At 42.1% G+C, this 21,062-nt stretch overlaps 1 protein-coding gene across 2 annotated transcripts in view; it reads right to left on the minus strand.

The window, feature by feature from the left end:
• Positions 1-6,506: 6,506 nt before the first annotated feature.
• The window catches only part of jmjd1cb (jumonji domain containing 1Cb), a 110,376-nt gene continuing 95,820 nt past the window's right edge, over positions 6,507-21,062 (minus strand). For both annotated transcript variants that reach the window (XM_035145227.2, XM_035145228.2), the window contains 16 exons: positions 20,348-20,549; positions 18,633-18,847; positions 18,394-18,546; positions 17,845-17,934; positions 17,377-17,501; positions 16,656-16,878; positions 16,244-16,464; positions 15,640-15,993; positions 15,386-15,554; positions 15,181-15,271; positions 13,907-14,037; positions 13,554-13,676; positions 13,137-13,276; positions 12,850-13,026; positions 9,639-9,770; positions 6,507-8,225 (listed from right to left, as the gene is read on the minus strand). In XM_035145227.2, coding sequence (XP_035001118.2) covers positions 8,133-8,225; positions 9,639-9,770; positions 12,850-13,026; positions 13,137-13,276; positions 13,554-13,676; positions 13,907-14,037; positions 15,181-15,271; positions 15,386-15,554; positions 15,640-15,993; positions 16,244-16,464; positions 16,656-16,878; positions 17,377-17,501; positions 17,845-17,934; positions 18,394-18,546; positions 18,633-18,847; positions 20,348-20,549 — 2,639 coding nt within the window. In that variant the 3' untranslated portion in view covers positions 6,507-8,132. The remainder of the gene's footprint in view (positions 8,226-9,638; positions 9,771-12,849; positions 13,027-13,136; positions 13,277-13,553; positions 13,677-13,906; positions 14,038-15,180; positions 15,272-15,385; positions 15,555-15,639; positions 15,994-16,243; positions 16,465-16,655; positions 16,879-17,376; positions 17,502-17,844; positions 17,935-18,393; positions 18,547-18,632; positions 18,848-20,347; positions 20,550-21,062) is intronic.

Below are 21,062 nucleotides of genomic sequence, written 5' to 3' on the forward strand. Positions count from 1 at the left end.
AGACAAGCACCTGTGGTCCACTTTTACTGGGAGCAAACCTCAGCTTGCCAAATGGAGGTATGCTGCACACACACACACACACACACACACACACACACACACACACACACACACACACACACACACACACACACACACACACACACACACACACACACACACACACACAAAGCCCTGAGAGAGTTCACGGTGGTGAAGACACAGCAGGAGGCTGCGACCTCCACACACAGGGATCTGATGGAGGAAGCAGGGAGGGAGGACTGTGCATCTGTCTGATGTTGAACTCTGAGCTGCAGCAGGGAGCTGTTTCAACTGGCCGACATGTTTTGAAGCAGCGTGTAGGAGATTTGCTCAAATCATTAAAGGGGCAGTCCCCTGATTTTTAAATCTCTGAGAAGTGAACTCAGATGATGTCATGTTGAGGTCATCACGCTTATCTCAGCTTGGCACTGGAGGCTACAAATTGATAATAAGAAGTGTGTGTGTCTCAAACTGAGGGGTTTCTTCTTTCAGCTGACGGTCTAATGAAAGAAAGTATCGTGTTGCTTAATGGAAGGTTTAGGACTAAGACTGTTTGGGGACCAGGGGGATCAGTGTGAGGAATAGCAGAAGTAAGATAAGGGTGAATTATTGTTGGCTGACAAACTCTTTTGTTGTCTCTAAAACCACATTGGAGCCTTTTCGTAGGCCCTGAAACTGGACTCCTTTAAAAGACAGAATCCACTGATGTTTATTTCTGTTAGCAGCACTTAAATCTTACATTTAAGTAAAAGCACTTCTATATTATGAAAGTATTTCCACTATAAGTAGGTAAAAGTCCTCTATTTAAAATACTTCTTAAAGACCCAATGAAATGAAACGTATGTGTTCCCAGTTTATTCTACGTCTAAATCTCTGTCTTTCTCTTCCAGTAAAACGGTTTCCACAGTTTGATGACTCACCTCCGGGGCTCCCACTCATTCTCCATCAGGTGATCGGTGGTGAGGAGAGTGTGTCGACACCAGAGAGCTGTCGTCATGACTTTTCATTTATTTGTCAACTCTGCAACAGGACATGTCTCATGTTTTGACATACATAAACACCGATCAATATCATAACATTCTTTAGCTTCATGCTCTTACTGGAGACATGCAAATATGAGGATTACACCTATTCTGTTTCACTGGGTCTTTAGGCAAAAGCACAGAAGTATAAAAAGTATTAAAAATACACGGAAATTATGTTTTCACCCCTGTCCGTCTGTTTGTTTGTAAATTAGTAAACAGGATCATGCAAAATCTATTTTATGCAAAAGGGATTTCCACAAAACTTGGTGGAAGAACCAATAAAATGTTGGTGTGGATCCAGATCAGGGGCCAGTTGCAGGAATTTTTTCCTTCTTTAATGTTGCTTGTTGGACATTTTTCACAAGTTTCCCAGGAAATAATGCATGGATCTAGATGTAAAAACAAATCAGACATATTTTGGGGACTGATTTCTGTAAATAAAAGTTATGAAAACTGTGGGCAATTTGGTTCAGTTTGATTGAATTTAAGGAGAATGATGGGCTGCCATTCTAGTTCCCTCTGAAATGTAGTGGTGGTGAAAGCAGCATATAATTGAACAGAACTACCTCAGTTTTGTGCTGAGTACCATTCCCTACTTGTATATGTGTACTTTATTCCTCCCACCTCCGTATGTGTATTTCCTTGTATGAAATTGGGGCTCTAGTGCTGGTGCAATGAATGGAGCTGTGCTACTACTTCTGACTTGGGGTGTTTTATTTGTCTCTTGTTTGACAGCAGGCTTGTTTATGTGAGTGATTTAAAAAAAAGCTATAAATCGTATAGTTTGTAGCAGCCTGATCTGTTGGAGGCACATCACTGCTCCTGCACTACCCATTCAGAGGGACCCTGCTTTTCTCTAAGCACTGGAACAGCACCGCCCCCTGTAGGAGAGGAATCCACGCTCTCTTCATGTTGCTGTGGTTATACTGTAGTTGTTATCCAGTTCACGGTTGTATATGTACAATAGAAGCAGTGGAAGTGGTGTGATCCTGTTTGCAGGTACATGTGGAACCCAGTGTGGACTATTGTCCTGCATGTGTGGCTCCACTTTGAGCCTCAGACAGGGAGGAGCAGCAGGAAGCTGCCTCCTGTCCTCACACACGATTTATGACACGTCGTTTCACTTTGAAGAACAGTTTCTGTTCGTACACACTGACTGCTGCAACAAGTCTGTGTCTCTCTCACACACACACACACACACACACACACACACACACACACACACACACACACACACACACACACACACACACACACACACACACACACACACACACACACACACACACACACACACACACACATGTATTGATGATGAATGCAAATCTTTATCACTAATCACACTCAAGTTTGGTAATTAAACTCTAAAATACTCTTGTGAAATATTTGAATTGAACTTTGGATCTGATGACACAGTTAAATACATGGACTTTAAACGTTACAACCAAAATGCAATCTTGGAAAGCAGTAGGTTGTGTGTGGGTGGAATTACATTACTACTGACCTACAGCTGAACCCTGAAGGCACTTCATCTATTGTACTCTGGAAGACGGGCCACACACGCACGCACGCACACACACACACACACACACACATACACCTGAGTTGTTGTGGTTAGAAAACAAGCAGTCAGCAAACAATGAATCCTGTTAAAAAGCCATTAACGCTGAGAGAGGTAGAGAGGTCAAGAATGACAGAGATAGGAGAAAGAAAGAACGAAGAAAGAAAGAAAGAACGAAGAAAGGAAGAAAGATAAAAGAAAGAAAGAAAGAAGAGCAAATTAGTAAAATGTGAAAAATAAAAATAAACAAGGGCAAGAAAACAAAGGAAGAGGGAGCATCAGAGACAAACAGACAAAAGTGAGGGAGGGAGGAGGAGAGAGAGTGACCTCAGTCTGAACTCAGTGGTGAACTTCTGCCTCAGTGTACTCCAGTTAACCTGTCTCACACACACACACACACACACACACACACACACACACACACACACACACACACACACACACACACACACACACACACACACACACACACACACACACACACACACACACACACACACACACACACACACACACACACACACACACACACACACATTGCCAGGAGGCACATTTTCAGCTTATATAATGGAGAGCAGGATAATATGTGTGTTTCCAGTTCAGCTTTGGAGGCATGAATGGGCGCTGATCCCGGCATTACTCATGTCAGCACTGGCTTCTCTCTCTCTCTCTCTCTTTTCTCTCCCTTTCTCTCTCACACACACACACACACACACACACACACACACACACACACACACACACACACACACACACACACACACACACACATGCACAAGCAGGCAGCAGCCCAGAGGTGACCTCCAGTTTGTCAAAGCAAACAGGTCCCAGCAGAGAAAACATGAAATTGGACAGAAAAACAGGCCGAGCCCATCACTGTCTGCTAAATACATTACATCTGCTCGTCATTTGAACTAAATACTGTCATTTCAACTCAAAGATAAACATGATATTATAATATACAGTTTGAACCTGACAAGAGAACTGCAGTGAGATGATTTAGAATAAAGATGTCTGTATCAACATCTCAGACAAAAGATCAGTTTGTGCTGTACGTCCCAGGCAGCTTAACAGCACAGTGTTACATTCACTCTTTCACACACACACACAGTGCATCTATGGGCAGCACTTTCTCTACCAGAAGGTGCAATATGGGGTTCAGTATCTTGCCCAAGGACACTTCGGCCTGCAGACTAGGATTAGTGAAAAGTTACTTGATCCACATCTCAGGACCTTTAATGGAACTAAACCACTGACCCCATTTGTCTCCCAACAGTCACTATGATCTTAAAACACAAATACCCAGAAGCTTCACTACATGGATCACAGTTGTCTTTAAACCACTTCACAACAAAATCACTGCATATTGTGCTACAAGAGGCTTTTCTCATCTCTTATATTATGTGCTGTTATGTTGTGTTATGTTAAGGTTTGCACGTTCTAACTGGCTGCAGCAGAACAAGGCAAAGGGTCAGGATTTAGCTCTTTGTTCCCACTTTCCTGCCATTTTTTCCTCCGCCTGTGTGTTTGTCCCCGTTTTGACCTTGGTCCTGTGTTTGTGTGTGTGTGTGTGTGTGTGTGTGTGTGTGTGTGGTGTCTGGACTAATGTTGTATACTGTTTCCTGCCAACTCACCTGCACACCTGTGCTCCATCACCTCCGCTGCAGTGTTTGAGTCCAGCTCATTCTTCAGGACTCCACCAGATCGTATGACTCTTGGCATTCAGTATAAATGGTGTAAGCTCAGAACGGGGGGGCTGTTGACTCACCTCGATGCCAGCAGTGGAGGCTGTCACAGAGCCAGATGTCTGAGTTAAAGGGATGATGGCTGGTGCGGTGGGACAGACGCCAACGCTGCTGTGTTACATATTCACACCTCTGATTATGAACGCCAGCAGGTTCTCTGAAATCACACACTGGGCAGCAATATGATGTCGCTTCGAAGGCGGGACAACGAGGGGTCCTAAAGGCCGTGTAGCAGGGTCTCCGCAATAAAAGGAACTCATGTGAAAATCAACAGCACCAAAAAGGGTCTTAATCAGAGACTGTGAGATACTTAGTGACCTGGTGAGGGATAAAGGACGGAAAACGTTACAGCACTAAAGAACTCGATCATCTGAATTAAAGGGACACCTCACCTTCAAAATACTGTAAGTGGCTTTCAATGAAGAATGGAAAGGTAAGTTTAATATCATCCATTCATATCTGTGGCAGCCAGAGACTTTAAAAAAAACTACAGGTTACAGCTGTGGTGTGAGTGAGGTGTCTCAGAATGGCTCCCTGCATAGCCCTCAGAAACTGGTATTTCATTACACCAAGCCACAACTGGCTCACTCCCAGTATGCATGGAGAACCATCACTTCCCCCTGCAGTTATTCACATGAGTCCATCTCCTTCTTGCTACATGCAAAGTAAACCAGTGAGGTGTTCAACCAGCATCTGCTCTGTATCTGACAACATCTTGATGGAGACTTTACTGCAGACTGCATGTACCAGTGCTGGTGCAGTAACCTCCAATGTGTAGAAGATTGTAAAAGTGTGAGGTGTGAGTTTATGTTTTGAAAAGAAAGAAGAGGCCACAGGATGCTGCTCCGGCCCCGGAGCACACAGACCAGAGGACTTCTGTGGAGAAGGGGAAGAGGAAACCATGAGCCGGACTGGGGAACTTCACAGCACCCAGTTCATGACTGGGATTACACAAATCTGTTGAGTGGGGAAGGCTCACAGATTCACATCAGTGGAGGAGCATTAAAGTTCAGGCCCAATTAAATAAGTGTGCACACGATTCTATTCAGGATGAACCTGTGATGCATTGTTTCTAACATCTTTACACTGATGTATTAATGGATGATTTCTAGTCCTGTGCCTTTATTATTTAGAAATGTGACAAATTATTTGTGACCACAATTTCTGGAAAAAACTCAGATCTCTAAATGCAGAGCTACTGTACAGGGTTAGCATTAGCATACATGCTGCATCTCATTGCAGACGAGTGGATTCACAAAGTGGGAACCTGCACCTCCTCCTCAGACCTCCTCCAGCTTCCTGAATAATGAGGTTAAACAGTTGAAACGCTGAGGGACAACAGATCTCATAGGTGCTGCAGTGACAGGAGGCGAAGCCAGTTTTGATTTGTAAATGTGATCTGTTTATTGTTTTTTAACTTTAGTCTGCCACAAGTGAAGAGAGTTGTCACCATCACTGGAAACACAACTAACATGGAATTACAACACCATCTAGTGGACATAATGAGACAATGCAAATTCCAATACATGTTCCCATCATTGCCTTGAAACAACTGTTGTGTCCACGAGTCCATGCTTGTTGTCATCCTGACAATTAGGTAACAGTCGCCTCTGTCTACAAAGACGTATTCAAAAGTTTAATATCAAGTTAATATGAGACTCCAGGAGTCTGAGGTCATCGTGTCAACTGGGTTTCTTCAAAGTTACAGTGTGTTTCCTTGCTGAGCTTCGGTGTAACACAAATGGTGACTTGAACTTGACTACGTCTGTCTGCTGGAGCCTCAAATTAACTTCACATCTACTCTATATTTTATTGGGCGAGGATGTTTACACACAAAGTGTAACCCCTTATCTATTTCCCTTGCTTGAAACAAATTGATAGTTATTTGTTAAGGGGGCGATGTGCTGATTGAATCATTTATCTGTCATTTGACTATCAGGCAATCCTTTATTTTACCTATTCCTTTTATTGATCAACACTCATGAATTCTGTTCAGATATTGAATTCTTATGTTGCAGCAGAGACAAATAAGTGACTGACACGGAGCGATTTTCAGTGAAGTGAATTGTGACTGTGCTGTCAGAGTGGTTCCTGCTTTTTTTTAAGTCTACTGCTGTCGTCTAATATACTTAATGAAACAAAGAATTAGCAAACTCACAGTGAGAGACATTTATTAACTCTTCAATTCATTCCTTAAATGTCTTCACATTCAGTCAGAATGTGTACGGAGCCTCAGCATCAAAACCATGACACCAAACGTTTGATAAATCCATTTTAATGGAAAATGTAAAACCCTTTTGAACTTCAATGTACAAAGCATTTAACACTTGCACTTTAAAATTTGAAATTGAAGCAAGCCATATTTTAAAAAAATACTTCAGTGAAAGTATATATTTACACATTACAGTTAAGTTTTTCATTATTTTACTTTTACTTCAAAGGTTCACTATAGTAAATCTTAACAAAACAAAAAACAAGACAATTATTTTCTTAAATAAATTACATCTTTTTTGTAAATGTCTCCATTTTACAGAGAATACTTTTTCATAAAATGCTGAGTGTATAAGTCATTTTGTTTTTTCTTTACATAATACAACTTTACACAGTCTTTACAATAGTTTGGCAGTTCATTTTCAAAAATGTATTTATGGCATGAGGACTGTAGAGCATCAACATTTCCCAAAGTTACAGGCATTAGCTGGTGTGTGAGTGTGTGTGTGTGTCTCTGTGTATGTTTGTGTTTATGTTTGTGTGTATGCGTGTGTGTGTGTATGTGTGTGTGTCCTCCATCACAGTAGAGCCGTTTTACAACTGAAAACCACATATCAAAAGAAAAAGAGAAACTGTACAGGTCACATTTACATGAATGCTTTTTGTCTCAATAACACTGCATCATCACAGAGCTATAAAATAAATACATCTTCACAGAGGAAATAAAACAATGTTGGTATGAAAAAGAAAATGAAGAACAAAACAGCAACAGACAGACAGACAGAACTAGACAAAGGACAAGACCAGACAAGTTACAGATGAGACAAGTAAAGAGGGAGCAGCAGACACTGCTGACTAAATATCTGAGATTTATGTTTTGCATTATTCCCCCTAGAATCCTTTTTTTTTTTATTTTATTTTTTTAACATCAGAGATGACAGTTTGATCCTGATGCTGCTGGTGATGCTGTCGTGATCAGCGAAATCTTCTGTCCAAGACGTTGTGTGGCCAGCTACAGACAGGGATTAAACCTCCTGGCCGTTTAATTCCACAGCAGATTACTGAGAGCAGCAGGGGGCTCAGTGCGTCTTCTCAGTCTCCATCATCACTGCTGCTTACAGGACAGTCCCAGTCTCCATGGCGACTGGATCTTAGCATGATGCACCGTCACAGTCACAGCAATCAGTTGGGTTGTGTTACAGTGGAGGTTTGAAGTGGCTTTAACAAGGCTCCCACTCGCCCACACAGGTCCTCGATCCTGCCTGTGTTCAGTGTGCTCCCACTGAGGTGTGTGGAGGTTTGATCCCTGTCGGTCCAGAGGCCTCTGCTCTTCTGTTGTTCTCCTCTTGGCACTCAAGGTTTGGGCTGATGATGATCGAGGTGGGCGTGCCTCTGATTGGCCACCTGGATGAGTGAGACAGGTGGAGCTCACATGACCAGCTCCGACCCAACCACCTCTTGTGGTCATGTGACACAGACCTCCATGTGAAGTGGAGGGCGTGGTGAGGGGGGAGGTGCTGATGGGAGTGGTGTCCCTCTCTGGAAGGTGTGGATGAGGCCAAGGGGGCGTCATGAGTTATCTTCCTCATTGTCTTCCTCAGAGCTGCTCCTCTTCAGCGAGTTCACCGCCTCCTTCACACAGTGGAACAGGATGTTCTTCACCTGAGGAGGAAGAGGGGCAAGGCTTTAACAGCTGAGCTGATTCCATAACAGTTTCATAACTAACTAGACTTTTGTTTTTTGTGTACTTTTCTGGAGCAGGCTCGGATTTACTACATAACTACTGAACAATTGAACATGACCTAAAGGATAAATTCCCTATTTCTCAGGCCGGGTCATAAACAATAATCAGGTGCCAACATGAACCCTGATAGAGGCTTTAGTTGCTGTAATAATTCCTCCACTTCACAATTTTTGTAAAGCAATTGCTTCACGATACACTTTCAGTCAAAGTGAAGGAGACGACATCCACAGTCGCAAAACATGCAAATATGTATTCCAAAGTTGACTTGAGGCCAATTATCTGAAATTGCAGCAGCTCTGCAAATCAACATTTTAAAGTTACAGATTTGAACTACAATAGATTACATGTTAGTAGTTCTCTTTAATCAATAATGTATTGCATGACCACACCTGTCTTTATTCACTCCCACCATACCCAGCAAAAACCAAGTGACATAAAGTCCATGAAAGTGGTGTCTGAGGTGGATCTGTGTTGGGGCCTCTAACAGAGAGAGCTCCTCAGGTGTAGTGACTACATGGAGTGGAGGTCTGCTCTGACTAAAAAGCTGTATGATATCCTAATTCACTCTGGCAAACCTGTTCTGAGATGGGACTGTTGGGATTATTTTTCATTCCTGTAAATTATTCCTCAGTGCAAAGTCTAGACAAACTGCTCCTCCGACTACAGCATCCCTTCCACTGAGGTAAATGCTCATGTATACTGTTGACAATACAGTGGGTATGAGCTGTGCCAGTCTAAGTTAAACTTATCCGCAGAAACCTCAACACTGCACAAAATTCATAAAACCCCTCTTTAGAGTTATGATGGTTTATATGTGCACATCTAGACAGACAGAGCAGAGCATTTAGTGTTGATACACAAATAATGTGTGGTACTAATGATCCTGCAGCAATGATCGGATGCTTGTTGTGTTGTTAAGTAGAACCACACAGCAGCCTGTGTGTGTGTGGGTGTGTGTGTGTGTGTACACTGCTTGAGTACAGACAGACAGGAGATGGAGGGTGACGCATCTCATTTACAGCCCGAGTGTGTGTGGTGTGTTTACAGAGCAGCCACACTCGACATCTAAATACATCACTGAAGATGACTCACTGTGCCATTTTGTCTCTCCTTATTTTATACACAAACACACACCCACACACACAAATATTGATTCACCAGGTTATGATAAAGATCAACTCTAATGAGAGAAGTTCCTGAGTATTAACTGCTGCACTGCCAAACTAAGATTATTAATGATAATGTGACAATTATGAGCAGGATTTCAACTGGTCAAATATGGCATAAAGGATATTTAATGATGTAATGTTGCCTGAACTGCTGTGTATCACCTGTAGTTTATCCTCATAGTTGACCTCCTCTTTACTGGGCCGCAGCTCCTGGGTCAGATGGTAGGAGTTGGCCACGTGCTCAGGAGACACAAAGTCATTGATGACCTGTACACAGCTGTGAAGGTTCTGGACCTAAGAGAGGAGAGAGGAGAGAGGAGAGAGGAGAGAGGAGAGAGGAGAGAGGAGAGAGGAGAGAGGAGAGAGGGCGTAGCAATAAATCAGCAGGTCATAAGCAGGCTGAGCATCGACACAGCAGCACACAACAACGATTAGTAGCAAAAGATGTCAATGTACATACTGTATTACCTATAAAAGGTATACAAACTATTAAAAACTATTAATTTTAATCTATAAAAATACTAGAAATCTGAAATATTGTCAGTTTGAACATTTTTAAATATAAATTCAGATCATTTATGACATCTGACCAAAAACTAAGTGCTCTGTATTTTACAACATAATATTTTTCATATTGTAAAGATCCCATTAAAAAGACCAAAACCAACAACCAACCAAAAACCCACTGGTTCCTTTGTAAAACAAACATCTTTAAAAAAAAACTCAAGAATGAGTAAACATTATTTCACTATAAGGGTACCAATGAGAAAGTTGTTTATGCTAATATACCAGCTAGCCACGACAGCTGATGACAGTGTCTGTCATCATTAAAGCCTCGATGACTCGATAGTGAGAAGGGCCGTGATCTGACCATCCTGTTTATATCTCTCTCTTGGGACACGACACAGCCTGAACAGTGTTTCTTTCCTCTTTCTTTCATTTGGAGAGGCAAACTTAAGTGTGCTGAGTTCAGTGCTCTGCCTCCTCCACTCAGCTGGACTGCAACTGTTTATTTTGTCAATTTGAACATCGAAGCCTGGATACATATGTTCTGACTGGGCAAGTGCAATATCCAGCTTATGAGCTACTTTCTATGCGAGGCTGCCAAAAGGATTCTATCTCTGTTTACCTTTTCTGTGGCAAAGCTTAAACTGGATTTGTATTTATTTATTTCATCCTGCTGTTTTGTCTTTTTCTCATTCGGATTATTAATGCCTTCATGCCTTCTACCTCCTTTCATTTAGCAGGGCTATCAGATATTGCATGGGGGCGATTTGGTTCATTTGTCCTATTTTGGTAACTTGAATATGACCTGGGTGAGGATTGTTTTGACGAGTTACATGTTAGTGTTAGGCTCACGTAGTAAGGGAGCAGTCTCCTTTTGAGGGAAGAGCAGCTCAGAGCTCCTGGGTCAGGGGGTTTGTTTATTATCCGTCTGTTTCTGTGTTTGTTATTTAAGATACTTTCTGTAGACACAGCTCAGTCTCTATGTAATGTAAACAGCAGCCAGATTCATTTTTCCTTCAGCCTACTATTCCTACTTCAGTTTACTATTATATGATTAAGATATGACTGGAAAAACCTGCAAAGTACCTGGTGATATGTCCTGCATCAGCTGGGACATTAGGGGGATAAACAACATGGTCAAGCGCAGCAAAATATTTACCCATTTAAAGTCTTTTAATTTCCGACATAATATCTTCAGGAAACTCATCTCAAGGCTATTAAAGACTCAAACCTAACTGGACTGGTCAGGTTTTTCATTCTAGTTTTAATTATGAAGCAGGAGATACTCTACTCATTAATTATGAGAGGGGTCCCATTTGTGACCAGTAATGTTCTCTCAGACAACAATGGCGGTTACGTGATTGTGATTGAAAAACTTTGCAGTGTTCATGTTTTTCTGGTCAATTTATATGGACCCATTTGGAATGACCAACAATTTTTTCCAAATTTATTGCATCTCTTCCTGATCTCAATTCTCATTATTTAATAGATAAATTATTTGAATAGAGACGACTTAAATTGTGTCCTCCACTCTCAGCTATATAGATCGAGGCCTAAAACACTTTATTTTCATTCCAACAGTTCAAAATATTTCTTGATTAACAAATTTGAAATAGAAATGTTTTCTCTGAAATAAATATCACACCAAGAATGCTTAATTGTACTGTCTGGGAGGCATTAAAAGCATACATTAAAGAAGGACCCTTATGGTCAATATTGGAATTGAATTTCTCATCATACCCCCCACTCTCTAAACAGTGCGATACAGCAGTTATCCCTTTATTCCCTCGTGGAACAGCACTAGGACTGCCTGGGAAGTGGATATAGGTCAGAGACTGTGAGACTCCGCTATCTCATTAATCCACTCCTCATGATTCTATGTGAGACATAATCTGATACAATTTTAAGTATCTCACTGACTTCATTATTCCAATGAACTGGCCAAAATGTATCCATCTGTCCTTACAAACTGTCATAGATGCGACTATACGCCAGTCTCTCTGGGACACATGTTCTGGTCCTGTTCATCCCTGTTTGGCTTCTCTGGCAATTTTCAAATGTCTTACATCACTATGTATAAAAACGCCTAACCTCTTACTGCAGACTGCCGTCTTTTCAGACGGCAGTCTGCAGGAGGAGGGTCTTTGAAAAAACGCTATCGCGATCGGTTTAGTGTTGTTAACAGAATACATATACCCATATTTCAAGATGTCTGTGTTTTGCACAATGGACTAGCCTAATAAAATGAAGTTACAAAAAACACCTAAAAAATATGAAGTGTTATATTGTATTTAGTAACTTCAAGTCTTAATTATTTCCTAAAACAGGTGGATGCTGTCGTTTTTAACAACTGTTACCTAAGCGTGAGTAAATGGTGCATTTGTTTGGGACCCTTTTCTTTGGTAGATTAGCCCACATTTGGTGCTATGAGTTAGAGGCAACAGGATGTGTATGTGGGACCGAGTCAAAATAAACTACTCTGTGTGAGTTCATGGCGATGAACATGTCACCCAGTGTAACAGTGTGACTCAGTGATGTGTTGGAGGTCTGTGGCTCAGGCTTTGATTCACACTATACTTGTTAATAGGAGATGGCCCCGGTTGGATGGCCTCTGTACATGGATTTTGTTGACAGTAGAGGAGCTATAGAATATGACCAGATTGATTTCAGTTACATATGTTGAAGACAGGAGTGTAGAGTGCAGTTTTTGTAGGGTCTCAAATGGAGAGCAGTCTCTAGCAGTCAAACATAAACAGCATATCAAACCAAAATACAGACAGCCAGTGTATGTCACATTTTAGTAAGATGAAGTACTTTTTCTGTATCTTAACAGTGATCTGTGAGTATGTGTCAATATACTGCATACCTGGTGCATAGCCCCTGCTGGTATAAGGACAGAGTCTCCCAGGAATTGAACTACAGTCCAGCCCTGAACTCCATGCTCATCCTGCAGCCGCTGGCGCTGCTTCCTGCTCAGATACCAGCCGTGCTCTCTGATTGGGTCCTGGTCCGGGGACACCTCCAATCCCTGCTCCTTACAGAGCTATGGTGGTGGTTTGGGAGGGATGGTATAGGTCAGTACTTGTACTGAATTTCACGACATTTTCAATTAAAGCTGGAGCACTCGTTAAATATGCTTGTCAGATTACTGACCTTGTACAGGAACTCCCGGACTTTGTCCATGTCCCTGTTGAGGTAGATGTGCCACAGCGCCCCCGGTGTCTCACTGGAGTCTTTGAGCCTTCTCCGAACCCCCTCATCTAGATCCTCCTCCTCCAAACGCTTCAACACTCCTACATACACACACACGCAGAAAGAAAGCAAACCTTCTCCTTATATCTATGTTCAGTATTTTTGCTGAGTAAATTGCTTAACACTTAACACAAAAATGAACACAAAATATTGATAGAAAAGTTTGGACAGTGAAAACTGCTGTTATCCTGAGTTAGGCAGTCTAGCCACTACTTAATTGTATTTTTGTGTTTCAATTATGGGCTAAGTTCTCATTTATCTTCTGTTCACCACTGTGCTCACCATTGTGTCCATCCATCCAGTCTTAAAAGTTCTTACCGGTTTTGGACAGGACTCCGTTGCCTTTAGCTACTCCTACATAGACCAGAACGGACACAACATCTGACACTTCCACGTGGAGGTTGGCAGTCCCAAAGTCCTGGTCCTGAGAAGCAGCTACACCTAGAGGAGGAAAGATAACTCATTCATAAGAAAAGGGGCAGATAGGGATTTTAAATGGAACCTGTTCAGATTATTTAAGCTATATCTACATCTTCTATTTATATCTATTATCTTATATCTCCTCGCTCATTTTCCGATTAGCAGAACATTCATGACACAAAGAATCTAGGTGAATTGATGAAAAATGACCAGTAAAGAGATCTCATTGCTGCTGTTAATTTCCCTCTTACCATAAGCACAGCAGAGCCTCGGCCCCAGATCTGGCCTGACGAAGAAAGATGGGAGGTGGGAGGCCAGGTTGAGGTTGCCCTCTGGATCAGAGTACTCTGGCAGGGGCAGGTTCTTCATCAAGTCATCATATCTGAAAAAACATTTCATTTAGACCACTCAAAGCACTTTACATTACAGTTTGACATTCACCCATTCACACATACATTCATACAGTATTAGCAGCACTTTTTTTCCTATTAGGGACAATTTGGGGTTCAGCATCTTGACCAAGGACACTTTGGCATGCAGATGGGAAAGACTGGGATTGAACCACCGACCTTCTGGTTGGAGAACAACTGATCTAACCCTCAGCCACCCACACCGGTGTGAATCTTCCCTAGCCTCAGGATTCAATCTGATTTTGATACGATACAACTATTCGATCCTCGATGCATCTTGATGCATTTCTATGTATGACTGTACGTAGCTACTTCATCATCAATTAATATCAGTCAGATAAATATGAATTCCTTTGTTATTTAGAAAGTGCTTCAAAAAAGGATTATAGACTGTTAATGTTATTACAAGAGTGCAGTATTTTACAACATAAGGTTTTCAAATCAAAAATATGACTACAACAGTCTATAACAGTGGTCTGTGTGTGTGTGTGTGTGTGTGTGTGTGTGTGTGTGTGTGTGTGTGTGTGTGTGTGTGTGCTGTGTGTGTGTCTTTCTGCTCCACTGTCACTCTTCACACTCAAACTGACAATCACATTTATGTAGTTATTAATCAATGGTGTCCCATCATGAATGCACTTTTACCCTGATCTCCTGGCTGTGTGTGAATCGTGTAGTGTGTGGCAAGTGAACTGCGTGCGCACAATATGTTGGACTTTTTTTTCAATATGTTTAAATGCTTGTCTCATAAGTTCTTAAGTGAATCAAACAAACACAAAGTACTGGACAGGTCCTAATAACTTCTGATTAGTGTTGGTATTTATGTTAAAGTGCAAATTGAGCCTAGGCCAGCAGGAGAGTGGGCTACTGACAGGCTACTCTAGCACAGTAAAAGTCGACCAGACCTTTAATGTGCATCTGCCCTGAAGCTGCAGTGGCAATAATTATGCAGCAACAAGGCACAGCTACAAAAGGAACGTAGCGGAAAAATTTAATAGGTTATGTTCTGTTACTGCATCTATGCAGAATCGTCCACGTACGCATCGCAAAGCATATTCAAATTGAGCAATTTGAATATGCTTCCCACTCTATGTACATAAAAGAGTATGTAGGCATACCTTGAGGGCATGAGGGCCATGAACTCCTCTCCAGACGGCCAGTCCTTCAGTCTGTAGACCATAGGTTCTCCATCCTTGGACTTGGGCCGCTCTGAAAAGGTATGAAGACTTTTGTCAGACTCAATCAATGATTTCTCATTTATCTCAGTGGTTGGTTTTAAGCAGCTATTTAATAACTCAAACCAGAAGAGTAAGATGAACTCACTGGTGATGTCCTCAAATCCATCCCAGAACTCTTTGATCCCGGAGTTGGACACCACCTGGTCTTTACAGTTGAGGAGGTCACCCTGATGGTCTGCAAACTCTTGGTTGAAGGAGTCAGCTTTCCACAGAGCAGCATTCAGTCGCTTATGGATCCCTGACACCAGCACAGGCTGAACAAACACATCATATGACTGTTATTATCCGTCATGTATCTACTTATATCAATTAGTGCTATACTGCAAGCCTGGTGTGTACCTGTCCCTGTTTCCAGCATTCTCTAAACAGCTTCCAGTTGTTCTGGTTGCGGTGATCTTTGAGCCAAAGTAACCGTCTGTTGTTAAACCAGGAGTGGGGGATGTCTGGATACTGACTAGTTGAATCCTCTGGCACAGTTGCAGTAACAGGCACTGACTTCTTCCTCTCTGGTTTGACATCTTCAGTAACAGCAGGGGGGTTGGCATTGTTGGTGCCGCCGCAACCTGCAGTGACAGGCTCTTGCTTGATTGACAGCTTGGTGATGTTCTGGCGACTGGCAGGGATTTTATTCTCCACAACTGAAGCAATGATATCATCAAGGATATTGGGCATGGACCGTCCACTCTTTCCAGTCTGAAGAAGAGGAAATACATTTTAAAAAATTATTTCTCAGTCAGAAACTCAATTTTATAATTTCATGTTAGAGGACTTGGTGATACAACTGTGATTTTTCTTCTGACATTGTAGGAATTGTAGGAAAGTATATATTAAACAGGCACAAGCTTTCTTTTGGCAGTGAAGCAGATGAAACAAGGACTTACACTTTTATGAAGTATTAAAGGATTCAACACATTGGTTTAGGTGTGTGTGTGTGTGTGTGTACCTGTGAAGCAGTAGAGTAGACTGGTGCAAAGGCGATTCCTGCGTCAGTAGAGCCCAGCTTCAGCTTCCCAGCTGTGGTGGTGAGCAGATCTCTAAGCGTGGAGCCCTGCTCTGTATTGTTTGTTACCAGGGAGGTGGTTTTACACTGCTGCAGGACCTCCAGGCTTTCTCCTGCCTTATCCTCCTTCACGGATTTGCCCAACAACACAGACACTTTGTTTTCTGTTAGAGAGAGAGAGAGAGACAGAAGGACACAGGGTTAAATAGCGGATATGTCACTGATCACCATCAACCTTTCTGGAGGTGAAATATACTAAAGGGCTTAATGAGGGAATTCGGTCAATTGGAGGAAATCATTACAGAACCACTGAATGAAAAATTAAAACCATACTGAATCTTAACCTTCCCCTCACCTTTCTTTTCCTCCCTGGACTTCTGTTCTGCCAGGTCAGCCAGGAAGTGCAGAGGTGACTGGGACTCTGGTGGGGTGACAGGAGCACTTCCTGTATCGCTGCCTGGACTGCCTGCTCCATTAGTCTCTGCCTTGGTTCCTACTGGATCAGAGTTCTGCAGAGAGCCCGGCTCAGACTTCACCAGAGACAGCTTGTTACTGTGGTTCAGGACGTTCTGCAGAACCTGGCAGAGAGAAGGGAGAATCATGAGGTAATCATATTGATTATGACACAAATTGTAAGTGGTTTCTTTGTAATAGAAAATCTGAGAGAGAGAGGATGGAAAGCCACTTTAAACAGTCATCAAATGAAAAGTGGTTTAAGTGGGAAAAGATTTAAGTGCTATTCCTTCAGATCATAATGGCTATATCTATCTGTCCCATTAACATGTATAACAATGCCTCTATCAATCCAACTTGCAGCAAGTGTCTTGCCTAAAATCAAGTCTGCCTGGTATTCACTGTATGTGGGTCCCACTGTCATTTCAATAACTAATCTCATCAGAATAATGTCTGTTGTGGCCTTAACATGTCTGGTGTCTCAAAGCACTACTTCCAATGTACTTCCAAACTACCGTTATCAGGTAGTTACAAACTATGTTAAACTTAAAACATAATAAATAAGATTGACTTTATTCTGACAAAGTGTGTCCTAGTATGGCAAGTGAATTGGTCAGTGGTACCTGTGAGACTCCATTGGTGGCTGGTAGTTTGATGAGGAGGTTCTGTTTGTTGGTGCAGGCACAGTGGGATTTGATGTCGTGTTTATCTCTCATCGAGTGCATGGAAGTCACCAACTCTGTCAGCACTGAAACATCAAATAGTTAAAACTTAAAAGATAAAGAGAATACAAACATGAACCTTCTTTCAAGGGAACGTGAACCAGTCAGCAGAGCAGGGATAAATATTTTGCTACTGCAGTAACATAATGCCTACCACTAGGTTGAGCTCAATACCTAAAACAGAAAACAAAGCAATGAAGATTTTTTTGTAATTGAATATTTCATTTGATAAATATCACAATTTATCTTTAATCTACATCAGCATCATACTTATCTACTGAAGTACTGAATAAATGATTAGACAAAGCAGCTAAAAGATTAGGAGAAGACAGTGGAATGCAGACATGGTGTAACCAGTATGAGGTGTACCTGTGCCGGGTATGATCTGAGTTGGCATCAGGTGTTTGTGATCATGGGGTTGGCCTTTCACACACTTCAGCCAGCCGTATAGTTCTTTATCTATTCAAAGAAAGAGAGACACAAGTCAGTTGCCATTAAAATACACACATCTGCATAATGCAGCTGAAAAAGGAGCTTGTCACCTGGGTTGGAACAGAAGCACACAAGAAACCAAGTCGGGTTACTCTAAATTCACATGTATATGTGTAAGTAAAAAACTTAAGATCAGTAGTCCCCAATGTCAACTTTGAATTACTTGTGAGGTCACATTCAGGTTCAGATTTTATTTTAAGGTGATTAGTCATTGTTACCTGTGTTGCCAGATCTAAAAACAATAGAATCTACACAAGTAGACATTTTATTCACACTGTAAGACATCTGAGGCTTCAACATGGGCTTAAGTCCAGGCCTAACTGGTGCTGGTCAGTTCACCAGCTTTCTGTGACAATGGTGCATACAAGATTTTTCTGTTGGGCCAGCTTGTCTTGGCTCCTAACTGTCAACAAAAACAATACTGACCTTTGGAGCTCCTTCTCTCCTTGGCCTTGTAGCAGTCTAGGCAGACCACGAAGCCACATTTTTGACAGACCCAGTGGATATTAAAGAGTGTTGCTTCACAGGCGTCACACATCTCCCTCACCCCCCGAACTGCTCGCTTCCATGCCAGCTTGGCTGAAAAAGCACAGAAAACAAGATCAGTTTCGAAACTTGGTAAGGGTCAGCTAATCAAAACGTCAGCCATTTTTAAAACAACTTACCATCCTTCTTGACCCAGCTAGCTGCAGTATTTTCAGTCACAACTATCTGACAGAACTTGTCTCCAATAAAGCTGAGTATGTACTTGGCTGTGGATTGGTCCAGGTGGTTCTCCTCAATCGCCTCAGGGGCCCACAGGGCCAGGGCCTCATCATCGAACTGGTCCGGAGCAGAGAAACCATCCATCCGGATGACTCCATTTTTACTAAAGGAAAGCCTGGATGGGAGGAAATAGGTTTACAGCTTACAGTTGTGTACAGCAATGATGATGGCATTACAGAAACATGTTAGCAACATCCATAACCACTGAGGACACTCTTTATTTAGAACCATACAGCATGATGGAGAGAACTGAAGGCCTTCACACACTGTGCACCACATAACAACATATTAGGGTTTATTAGCATGGAGTTGGAGAGACTGTACAGTGCTACTAAGGTAGAAAAGCTTTGATATGCACCTTGGCAGATGGTATTGCTGTTAAACAAACCTAATCTCAAAGTGGACACTAATATCACCACTTTGAGAATGACTCAGTACGATCTGATTCTCAGTACTTGAAAATAGGTACTCAGTACTTAAAATAGGGGATGTCTTTCTCGTTTTTCTTTAAAACCACATCTGTGTTTGGTGTCCAGCTCAGGTGAATGTTAATGGAATCCCTGTGTACTGGGTCAGACAGGAAGGAGGTGAGATGAGGTGAGATGAGGTGAGACAGCAAGAATATGAAGTGGAGATGCAGAGAAAGGGAGGGAAACAGCAAGCGAGAGATTGCAGTAGCAGCAGTTCGTAGTGAGTCAGTGGGGAAAAGATTATAGAGCAGAAAATCCTCTTTGGCAGATTTACCTTGTTAGACCCCAGACTGCAGCTGCTGCTTATCCAACACAAGTGCATGTCTGTGTGCTCTCAGTCAATGTGTGTATGAGAGAGAGAGAGAGACAGACGAAGGCAGGGCATACTGCACAAGCCACGTGATTAATGATCTATGTGTTGTCGCTTGTCTGTCCCTTCTCTCTCCTGTCATCTCTCTCCATTTGTGGAATTCTGTTTAGACATGCAGCATTTTAAACCAAGTGCTGACTCTCATGACAATAAACTGCAGTGAAGGGAAATGTATGACGATTCATTTAGGGGATTTATGTTCTAGAGGGGTAAGAAGGGAACAAACGAGTTCACAGCGAGTTTGAAAGATCTAGAGCAGTTGTGCCAACCCGTCTATCTGGTCGATCTTCACTGTCTATCCCCGAAACGCTCTGGACTCACTGGCTGCGGTTGTGCTGCAGACCAGCTGTGTGTCTGTTGTTCACACGGGCAGCGTGTCAGCTACTGCGGCAGAGCTGCAAGTATATCTACTGCATTTCCTTCAATACAAGTCGGATTATGTACTAAACTAAATACCAGGACACTACGGTATGAAGACGTGCATCTCCCGGTCTGTCGATAGCAATCAAAGCCCCATTAGAACAAATGAATGGATTCAGAAAGTGAAATGCTGGAGTGCTTTGAAACGGGTTCGGAAAGCTTTGGAAATACATAACTTTGTGACATAGACAGATAAATATTGTGGTTCACAGCGGAATAAACAGAGAAAATGATCTTTCACCTGAGTTATAATGTTTATCTGGTGAATTTATGTCACAAACATAAATGGTTGCAACACTTCCTGTATGCGTTTCAAAATAAGATAAATGAAAGGAAACAGCAGGTGAGAGCTTACCTTCTGAAATAGTAGAAACGACAGAATACAGGAGAATGTGCCTGCTCTTCTCCCTTCTTGCTGCGGATCACCCTGCACTCCCGACACTTCTGCAGGTTGGGTCCAATTTCTGAACATGAGTCATCCTGCAGGAAAGACTCTCCTGTCTGCTTCAGCTTCTTTACCTTCCTCCAATCCTTCAGCACAGAGCGGGGGATGCCATCTGTGAATGGGACACATTATGCAGTCATTAACAGTACCTACGGTTTATCATGAGATAATACTGTTTTGTTTTTTTTAAACCTGGAAAATAAAACAGTAACTGGCTTTGAATAGCCAAAAGTTTTTTCATTCACATAGAGGACATAGACAATTCAGAGGTATTAGCTATGTCCACATTATGACCCCTGCATCAGCCCCAGTTGTTAGAGCCTGGTGACTCTTCTTATTATCAATATATCCCATGTGCAACAACAATGACTGTATCCTATAAAGTACTGTGTCTATCACAAATACATCTGACTCCTCTGACCCATAGAGCTCAATTGTTGTATAAACCTATCAAACACATCAGTGAGTCACACATTACGCTGAATGGGATGTACCGTCATCACCATGAACACACGGACTGCAGTTTATATTGGTCTCATACACATGCATGTCCTGCTGCCCTAAATCTCAACTAGATTGCTGCATGTAGATTAATCTGCAGAAAATAGTCCCAAACAGAATATCA

The sequence above is a fragment of the Hippoglossus stenolepis genome, chromosome 21, assembly GCF_022539355.2.
Source record: "Hippoglossus stenolepis isolate QCI-W04-F060 chromosome 21, HSTE1.2, whole genome shotgun sequence".
In the NCBI taxonomy this organism is placed as follows: domain Eukaryota; kingdom Metazoa; phylum Chordata; class Actinopteri; order Pleuronectiformes; family Pleuronectidae; genus Hippoglossus; species Hippoglossus stenolepis.